This window comes from Cydia pomonella, chromosome 27 (assembly GCF_033807575.1).
Source record: "Cydia pomonella isolate Wapato2018A chromosome 27, ilCydPomo1, whole genome shotgun sequence".
Classification (NCBI taxonomy): Eukaryota; Metazoa; Arthropoda; class Insecta; order Lepidoptera; family Tortricidae; genus Cydia; species Cydia pomonella.
This window is the reverse complement of record NC_084729.1, coordinates 2652309-2662645: the sequence shown is the minus strand read 5'-3', so window position 1 is coordinate 2662645 and position 10337 is coordinate 2652309. Positions and strand designations below refer to the sequence as shown.

Below are 10337 nucleotides of genomic sequence, written 5' to 3'. Positions count from 1 at the left end.
AATTGGAAAGAACAATTCAATTCCTTTTGGCCAATACTAAAGAATCCGGAAAAAAATAAAAGTATATTTTTGACGCATTTGACGTTTGTTTATTAAAACGATTATTGTGTGCATTAGCGAAACAAAAATGTAATTGCGAAATTAGTGATATCTTCGTAAATAAACACAATGTCGCGTTTTTTACTATTAAACTTTAAAGATTTTGGTCTCAACCAAGATATAACACAGACGATTCAGTCGCAAACGCTTGCTTGTATATGTTGTTTGGATTCCAATGTACCTCTTATCAACTTGTCGACTTGTAAACATGAAATATATTTGCAAAATTTCTACAAAACTGTGGTAAGTTTTGGCTGACAATTTTCTAAGGACCTGTGGCAATGCAACCATGATTAAATTGCCAATATACTTGAATGATAAAAGATCAGGTTGTCTGTTTTTTTTTTACAAAGTAAGACTTCACTTATTTACACATTATACAATACATATCACATTGGTGTATTAGTACAATGTAGTCTCAATAGTCCAATAAGATTCTAATAATAGTTTCAGTAATTTCAGTTATTACTATAATATGTTAGTACCTGGGCAACCGAGCTTTGCTCGGTTATAACTATTTATTGTAATATGGTGGTGTATAGGTGATAATCTTAACTACATTTTTTTACTAAATTAAACTTGTCTAAAACAATAAAAATTATATATAAATATGGACATATAAAAAAGAAACAAAAGTTATTCACCGGGCGAGATTCGAACCCGTAACACTCGTTTCTAGCCGTCCGCGTCCTTAACCCACTGGACCAGACTGACAGTGGCCGGCAAAACGAAATTAGCGACCATATTCTGCGTCGAAAGAAAAACGCATGAAAACTCGAAAACACACGTTTTCCCAAATATAAGACTAATCTAGATCGATTGTATACCCCCAAAAACCCTCATATACCAAATTTCAACGAAATCGTTAGAGCCGTTTCCGAGATCACAGAAATATATATATATACAAGAATTGCTCGTTTAAAGGTATAAGATATTAATACCTCTGCAGAATATCTGTATGTATAAATGATCACAATAATCTCTGTGTGTGTGTTTCCTCACATATGTGAGTTAAGAATAATTATTTGGAAAAACGCTACAATCCCATTGCCCCTATCAGTTCCGAATAATTATGGTCCTATCTCTCAATATAGTGCTCTTTATAGTTAATACTTATTTATTATATAACACCTTGTTTTAGGCTGAACCATCTAAGAAAGTAGTGTGTTTGGAGTGCCACAATGTCCTGAAGATGATAGAAACTTTCCGACAGCAGGTGGTGAAGAGCTTTCAGAGATTGGCTGAGGTGAGCAACCCATATGAATCATTAGATGCAGAAATCTTCCTGCCTCGTGCAACTAGAGTACCGGGTAATAATGTATCACCTCCATGTTTTTACGGTATAACTCTTTTTTATGTTTGTGAGTGACTTTCATGTCACTACTTTAGAAGTATTCCTTTGTATGAGGGATGAGAAAAATTGGTTGCGTGTAATGGTTTTTTCATAGAGGTTTTTTATTTTAATAAACATCTTAATTTTTTTATTATAGCTTTTTTAGTAATATGCTGCATCTCATATTGTAATTTGCGCGTGTGCGTGTGTGTGTCCATTTCATTGACAGGCGACAGCCTTCAATGGTACATTTATAATGGTGATGATATTGATGATTTTTTTCTAAATTTCCTTTCTGTTTTAGGAAATAACTTCAACATCACCTCAAAACTATACCAAACTTAATAAAAACAAGTACAATTTAACAGAAAAGAAAACAGTAAATATTTACCTGCCACCAGCAAAGTACACTGCAGAAAAATGGCAACCCCAACCACAGATAAACAAAGTTGTGAAGAAAGAGGAGTCTCTGGAACCTGCGTTGCCAGTGGTGAAAATTAAGGCTGAGCCGGTTGAGAGTGAGAGAGAAAAGGTTGAGATAGAAATAGTTCCTGTGAAAAAGCAAGAGGAAACTAAAGGTAGCTAATTAGTCAAACAATCAGTCTTACCAAAACAATTACTAATTTCGTAATTGACATCTAGCATCAAGAAGCGGATTTATCAGTACCGCCACGTAACACTAGATGTCTCGAGTGTCGCGACTGACGAAAAGTGTATTGCTCAACTATTTACTACTAATATTACTAGCAGAATATGTAATTTGTTTATTGTTTATTTGTTTATTTATTTATTTAATCAGTTTACAATTGCACCTTAACAGCTAAAGCCACAGCGGCACAAATTGGGAGACAGTAATTGAGTACAAAAGTATCTACATAATCACATTATATAATACTACTTACAGGCATCTCTCGCTCTATCACTCTCTTACACTCAGTCATCAGTCGTCCGATTGCACTCACAAACAAGTCACACTCCGGGTGTGCCTCGAGCACGGAGTTGAGTAGAGCGTGCGCGCGCGCGACCGGCGCCTGTGCGTGCGCCCGCGTGCGCGCGCCGCGTTCCGCTAACAGCGGGTGACGCCGCGCGCGAGTGACGCAGTTAGGAACAAATAATCGCATGAAGGCCTCGACAAGGGCTACGCTATCAATTGTGTTTCTAATCACACCGATTGAGAATTTTGCTAAAGAGAGCAACCTACGTAACTGGAGCGAGTCGTACCCTAGATGTCCCTGCAGAAATAGAGTAGGGTACATGTACGGATAATAGGTGTGTATCTTTTTGTATAACGCCCTGAGATATGACTTCTGAACTTGCTCCAACATAAGTATATATTTACTTTCATGCGGACTCCACACCACTGCATTCGTTTCGAGTATGCTGCGTACGAGTGCCGCATACAACACGCATGTGGCTTCCACAGTAAGAGTCGCCGAATTACGCAGAACGAAACCCAGTCTTTTATACGCAGTTTTAGCCACGGTCTGTACATGTTCGCGAAACGTGATATCTGAGTCAAACAGTACTCCTAAATCGCGTACCTGCTCCGAGCGCGATATGTCGGCGCCGCCTCGCGCCTCGCGCGGGCTCGGGTGAATGACATCATTTCACATTTACTGGCATTGAAATAGAGTTTATTTTCAATGGACCGCTTCTATGTCCCGCTGCAGGTCCTCACAATCCCTTAGGCTTTGGATCGGTTTAATCAACTTCACATCATCAGCAAACATCAGCAATGTGCAGTGATGCACCTTAACAGGTAGATCGTTGATCAGCAGTACGAAAAGAAACGGTCCCAAGTTCGATCCTTGACTGATACCAGAGCGCGTGGGGTAGCTTTCAGAAACGTAAGGACCATACTTTACGTACTGTTTCCGATCGGATAGATAATTCGCAAACAGATTCAAAAGTCTGGGTGTAAAGCCCATGGCCCCCAGTTTTAAGAGAAGAACGTCATTATCTACCCGATCGAAAGCTTTTTGAAAATCCAGATAGACGACGTCCACCTGAGCTTTTCTATCCAGCTCACGAGATAAAATGTGGGTCAAAGTAAGCAGGTTTGTGGCCACCGATCTTCTCGGGAGAAATGCATGCTGTGTACTGGTGATGTGAGGCTGACATTGAGGTAGTAGTTTAGAATGTGTCGCCGATTCGAAAGTTTTCGCCAGAACGTTAAGAATTGCAACAGGACGATAGTTCTCAACTTTAAGTTTAGATCCCTTTTTCGGAATCGGCGTTACTCTCGATCTTTTCCAGACTGTCGGGTATGCCCCAGAATGAAGAATGAGGTTGAAAATAAACTCGATCGGACCCACCAGACTATCGATACACCCCTTGACCACAAAAGCTGGTATCGCGTCCGGTCCAGGCGCCGACCTAGGTTTTAGCTTTTTCACTGCGTTCCTTACGTCATTCGGTGTGAAGCCCCCAATATCAATACACCTAGCGTCGACTGGCAAGCTAGTGCTGGCTACCCGTGGGTCTAGGACAGGCTCATCGGGTAGAAAAACGGAGCTAAAGTGAGACGCAAACGCATCGGCGGCCTCAGCGCCAGAGTGTTCTTTATCCCCGCGCGTCACCCTCATCTCTATCCCTCCCTTGCATCGTAAGGAATTTACATAGGACCAGAATTTAGCCGGATTATGAGATAATCGCTGAGACACGTGCTTCATATAATTATTTTGTTCTGCCATTAAGTCCGTTTTTATTTTTGTACGTAGCTGACTATAGCGCTCATAAACTAGTTTATTACCCGACCTTTTCCATTGTCGGTGGAGACGTGCTTTTAGTTCTATGTCACGAATGATTGCTCTCGTATAGAAGACTGGATAGGTACGACTACACGAGTGCTTTCGTTTTTTCTTTGGAATGCAGCGGTCGAAAGCATTATACAAAGTGTCATTAAAAAACTGGACAGCGTCATCGGAGCAACCAATACTGTATAGTTGCTCCCAATCCGTATCCCTAATGTCGCAATATAATTGGTAATAATCGCCCTTTGAAAAATTCCAGTCGTTCTGTTCCCCTATGTTAGATGGCTCCATAATAACCCTACTTGATACGAACCTATAACGGGCATGGATTATAATAGGCGGGTGGTGCCCGTCGATTTTGGATAGGATTTCATGCGAGTCCGCGGGCCGCACACACACCGTTCCACTCAACTCCTGGCTCGCCAACACTACATCCAGTATTCTTCCATTTACATTGGTCACCGTGTTGTATTGGGACACGTTACAAACATTAGTAAAGCAGTGAAAATACCTTTCTACATTTGCACTAGCGCTGTAAAGATTTAAATCTCCTAGAACCACAATCTTCGAGCTGCCATGAATCAGTAATGTTGACAGTTAGTATTTTCCTCGCTTTGGTGTGGTGAAATATTTGTGACTTACCTTCAGAGAAGGGTCCTTATGCTTCAAGTGCAATTAGGACCATTCATAATTCATAATTTATTCATAATTGATTTATTGTCAATTATGAATTATGAATTATGAATGGTCCTAATTGCACTTGAAAACCACAATTTTATCTGAAACTCCAATAGAAATATTGATATAACTCTACTCTGGTCATTGGCCACATTTTGTTTTACTCTGTAAAGTTTGTTTAACCCTCGTGCTTCGCTACGCTCTCGTTATACCACGATTTTAGAATCTATGACTTGCTCCGGTATCAATATTAGCACATGGGGTTAAGGAAATACCAGGAAAAATTCGCTGTTTTTACGTCACTATAACATGCTTGAACGTTGTATAAACAATAAAGTTCTGTACATAATATTTTAGCTTGCTTGGTTCTTGTTTTTTTTTACATTGGGGAAATGCGTTTACGCATGCCACCTAGTCCGGGGGAAAACAGGAGCGATGACGGACTAACCGGTGGAGGACTACCATCTAAAACCACCAACGAATGCCGGCTCCGCCTTAGATGGGGTGCCGCAGTGTTGCTATCAGCATTAAAAGCGTGTGCCCCGGTGGGCAGCCTGTAGGCTGCAGACATTTTGGGCGCCAGGTGGTCAGGCACCATAATCGGAGTGAATGCGCGTCAGGGTCCCGCGAGCACGCTCCGCTGCCTCCTTCTGCGACATAATTTCGTCACAAAAGGAGGCCATCGCCTTCCATGCCTCCTCGCTGTCCAGCATGGCATTAACAATGCTCGGCAACGGAAGGTCTGCTCCTCGTTTTGCCTGAAGGGTGGTCCGTTGGAGTCCCCATGTACGGCACTCCTCGAGAGTATGACGCGCCGTGTCCACCGGTGCGCCACACTCATGGCACATGGGGGATTCCTCCCTCTCTCTCCGGTGCAGGTACTTAACAAAACATCATGGTCAGTTAGTATCTTAATCTGCACCATGTGGAAAGTTAGCGTACCTTGCTTCCGTCCACCGTTGTCAGCCCATATTTTGCAGCTTCGAGCTCTGCCCTCTATCGGCGAACACTTCCATTACATTTGCCGATTTTTAGGGTTCCGTAGTCAACTAGGAACCCTTATAGTTTCGCCATGTCCGTCTGTCTGTCTGTCTGTCCGAGGCTTTGCTCCGTGGTCGTTAGTGCTAGAAAGCTGAAATTCGGCATGGATATATAAATCAATAAAGCAGACAAAGTCGTACAATAAAGTCTAAAAAAATTTTTTTTTTGAGGGCACCTCCCCTACACGTAAAGTAGGGGTGAATTATTATTTTTTGCTTCAACCCTACAGTGTGGGGTATCGTTGGAAAGGTCTTTCAAAACTAATAGGGGTCTTCAACAAACATTTTTTGATAAAGTGAATATATTCGGAGATAATCGCTCCGAAAGAAAAAAAAATGTGTCCCTCCCCCCTCTAACTTTTGAACCATAGGTCCAAAAAATATGAAAAAAAATCGTGGAAGTAGAGCTTAAGAAAGACATTAAATGAAAACTATAGCGGACATGATCAGTTTAGCTGTTTTTGAGTTATCGCAAAAAGTTTTCCCTTCATAGTAAAAAGACTTACTTTAATTAGGTACTGATTATGCAAATTTGCCTATTTGTTTAACTCGCGTGAAAGGTACCGTTTCATCCCTTGGTTAACAATTTACTATACTTTAAGCTCCAGTTTAGCTTATTGTGACGGAAGAGTAACTACGGAACCCTACACTGAGCGTGGCCCGATATGCTCTTGGCCGGTTTTTTCAATTATATAAATAGTTTTTGAGAAATCGATACTATTCAAGTTCGTGCGTTGCCCCGGCGCGCGGATGTCTGCGCGGGCGACGAGGAGCAGTTGGCCGTCGGACGGGCATCCTGTGGCACTCGACGCGCGCGCAATTATTCTCTGTGAATTGATCGTACGGTATTGTCTTTTGGGAGTTTTGAGTGATAGGACACTGATTATTGAAGTTTAAAGAGAGTAAGTGAGGGAACAATTTGTAAAGGTGAAAAACGAGGAATGGGGTCAAGGAGGTTGGAACGCACGAGGTCATTCAGATAGGGGACGGCCTTAAATAACAACTTTGCCCGTTATAAAGCAAGTAACTATTATTGAGCTAACTGTGAAGTGCTACAGGATTTGATAAAGAAATCCCCACTTTATTTCAGCACCACCAGACAAGAACCCGGCTGTCCGAACCGTGACCCTGACCAAAGAACAGTTGGTACTCGAGCGCTTGAAACAAGCACAGTCTCCTGCTTACCTGAAACTACCATATCGCTGCGAAAGCTGTGTCGTCGGCTTCAACTATGAGGAGAATATAAAAGATCATATGAAGAGAAAACATGGCCCGGTAAGTCACCAATGATAATAGTGTATTTTCATAATTTCCCCTCTGGGTTGGAAAGTCAGAACGTAGTTTATTTATTAAAAGCGGTATTGAACCTTTGAGTCTAAGGAGAGACTGCCTCCTTATGTGTGTTCTACCGCTTGTACAATGGGCTGTGCTCTGAAGAATTGTTTGACATGATGCCGACGGCTACTTTCTATCCCCGCACCGCTCGCCGTCGGCAGGGTGTTCATCCTCACACCCTAGAACCTAAATGGTCACGCACTGTGCGGTTTAAGAGGAACTTCCTCCCGCGCACGCTCCGGTTGTGGAATGAGCTACCTGCCGAGGTTTTCCCGAGGGTCTACAGTATGAGGTTCTTCAAAAAAGGAGTGTACAGATTTTTAAAGGGTCGGCAACGCGCATGTAACACCTCTGGAGTTGCAGGCGTCCATAGGCTACGGTGACTGCTTACCATCAGGCGAGCCGTATGCTTGCTTGCCACCGTCGTGGTATAAAAATAAATAAATAAATAAATAAATAAAAACCAAGTACCACCCACCGGGAAAATCGAAGTTCGTCAATTGCGGGCATTTTTCTCTCTCACTCTAATTACGTCTTAATAAGAGTAAAAGAGAAAGATCCCCGCAATTTGCGAATTTCTGTTTTCGCGGTAGGCCCCCTGCTTCCATTTTTTTTAAACCACTTATAGTAACAAATCGTTTAGACGTTTCATAGAGTATATAGATTGTGTCATTCACAAAGACGCGCGCCTTGACTAGTATTTTCATTTTAATAAAGGTCATATTTGACAAATGTGCGCGTCATCGTGGATGACACGCTATAATTGTGACCCATAATTTTAAAATAATGCTGTTGCTAAATAAAATCATAAACTTAAGTATATTTTCGTCGCGGTTTCAGATAAATCGCCAAATACATATTTATGCAGTTTTTTTCATTTATTTATTTATACTTAATTATAGAATTTAACAAACAACAGTACAAATGGCGGTGACAACGCCTTAAGGCGTTCTCCATTGGGCGAAAAAAAAAAGTTAATTTGATAAAAGGATTGGACAGAATTGACAAAGAGAGTAATATAAAATGGAGACTACCTATGATGACATAGTTACACAAATACACGGTGTCTTAAGAGGAACGCGGAATATTTTACCAGTATATTCCTGATCATATTTAAAGACTAAACTTTTCTGGATTTCGCCTATAGTTTCCGAGTTAACGCCAATTGAAAAAAAAATGCTACTTAGTGCTAAACGCCTTCTTGGTGGCGATGTTACTACTATGGGACGTAGTCTAAATATCCTCATTGATAGATGTACAAAAGTTACAAATAATACTTTGCATAAACTAGGATTTACGAAAAAATAAAAATAAATTTTAAGTGACCAGTTTACTAATAACATTTGTTTTTTTATATACAAATACATTAAAATAAACAAAAAAATCAAACAATTTTTTGTTGGTGAAATTGACCTAAACTCATATAACATATATTCCTTCTTTTGGGCTCAGAAATGCCTGATTAAAATCTAGCCGGTACCTCATAAAACAGTCGTGTCGGACTCAGGGTGCGTAGCCAATGTGCCGATCGTTTACGCGCCGTAGCATACGAAATACAACTATCACTGTCGTTTTAATAGGGAAGAGTCATAGAGAGACATAAAGCGTTTCGTTATCGTAGTGCAAGCGATTGTCACATTGGCTAGGCACCTAGATCTTTTTCCAGGCCTTGGCAAGTCCTACTGCTGTCGGCAATATTGTATTAGGAACCCACAGTGATGCATTATTACAGAAAGTGGGCAGCGTGACGTGCGACGTGTGCCTGGCCGTGCTGCATCCCCCCGGCAGCCTCGCGGCGCACATGTTCCGACACCTCACCAGGTGACCAGTTCATTCTGTATAGGAGCCCAGCGTGTATTACAGACAGTGGGCAGTATGACGTGCGACGTGTGCCTGGCCGTGCTGCATCCCCCCGGCAGCCTCGCGGCGCACATGTTCCGACACCTCACCAGGTGACCAGTTCATTCTGTATAGGAGCCCAGCGTGTATTACAGACAGTGGGCAGTATGACGTGCGACGTGTGCCTGGCCGTGCTGCATCCCCCCGGCAGCCTCGCGGCGCACATGTTCCGACACCTCACCAGGTGACCAGTTCATTCTGTATAGGAGCCCAGCGTGTATTACAGACAGTGGGCAGTATGACGTGCGACGTGTGCCTGGCCGTGCTGCATCCCCCCGGCAGCCTCGCGGCGCACATGTTCCGACACCTCACCAGGTGACCAGTTCATTCTGTACAGGAACCCAGCGTGTATTACAGACAGTGGGCAGTATGACGTGCGACGTGTGCCTGGCCGTGCTGCATCCCCCCGGCAGCCTCGCGGCGCACATATTCCGACACCTCACCAGGTGACCAGTTCATTCTGTACAGGAACCCAGCGTGTATTACAAGACAGTGGGCAGCGTGACGTGCAACGTGTGCCTGGCCGTGCTGCATCCCCCCGGCAGCCTCGCGGCGCACATGTTCCGACACCTCACCAGGTGACCAGTTCATTCTGTACAGGAACCCAGCGTGTATTACAAGACAGTGGGCAGCGTGACGTGCGACGTGTGCCTGGCCGTGCTGCATCCCCCCGGCAGCCTCGCGGCGCACATGTTCCGACACCTCACCAGGTGACCAGTTCATTCTGTATAGGAGCCCAGCGTGTATTACAGACAGTGGGCAGTATGACGTGCGACGTGTGCCTGGCCGTGCTGCATCCCCCCGGCAGCCTCGCGGCGCACATGTTCCGACACCTCACCAGGTGACCAGTTCATTCTGTATAGGAGCCCAGCGTGTATTACAGGCAGTGGGCAGTATGACGTGCGACGTGTGCCTGGCCGTGCTGCATCCCCCCGGCAGCCTCGCGGCGCACATGTTCCGACACCTCACCAGGTGACCAGTTCATTCTGTATAGGAGCCCAGCGTGTATTATAGGCAGTGGGCAGTATGACGTGCGACGTGTGCCTGGCCGTGCTGCATCCCCCCGGCAGCCTCGCGGCGCACATGTTCCGACACCTCACCAGGTGACCAGTTCATTCTGTATAGGAGCCCAGCGTGTATTACAGACAGTGGGCAGTATGACGTGCGACGTGTGCCTGGCCGTGCTGCATCCCCCCGGCA

The 10337-nt window shown here is 43.8% G+C and overlaps 1 protein-coding gene across 1 annotated transcript; it reads left to right on the top strand.

Moving 5' to 3' along the window:
- Positions 1-54: 54 nt before the first annotated feature.
- Positions 55-9534, top strand: LOC133532754 (uncharacterized). The gene is made up of 5 exons (XM_061871547.1): positions 55-342; positions 1241-1345; positions 1737-2010; positions 6994-7178; positions 8971-9534. Exons 1-5 carry the CDS (start codon positions 169-171, stop codon positions 9061-9063), a joined length of 831 nt encoding a protein of 276 aa, XP_061727531.1. The 5' UTR covers positions 55-168; the 3' UTR covers positions 9064-9534.
- Positions 9535-10337: the final 803 nt, after the last annotated feature.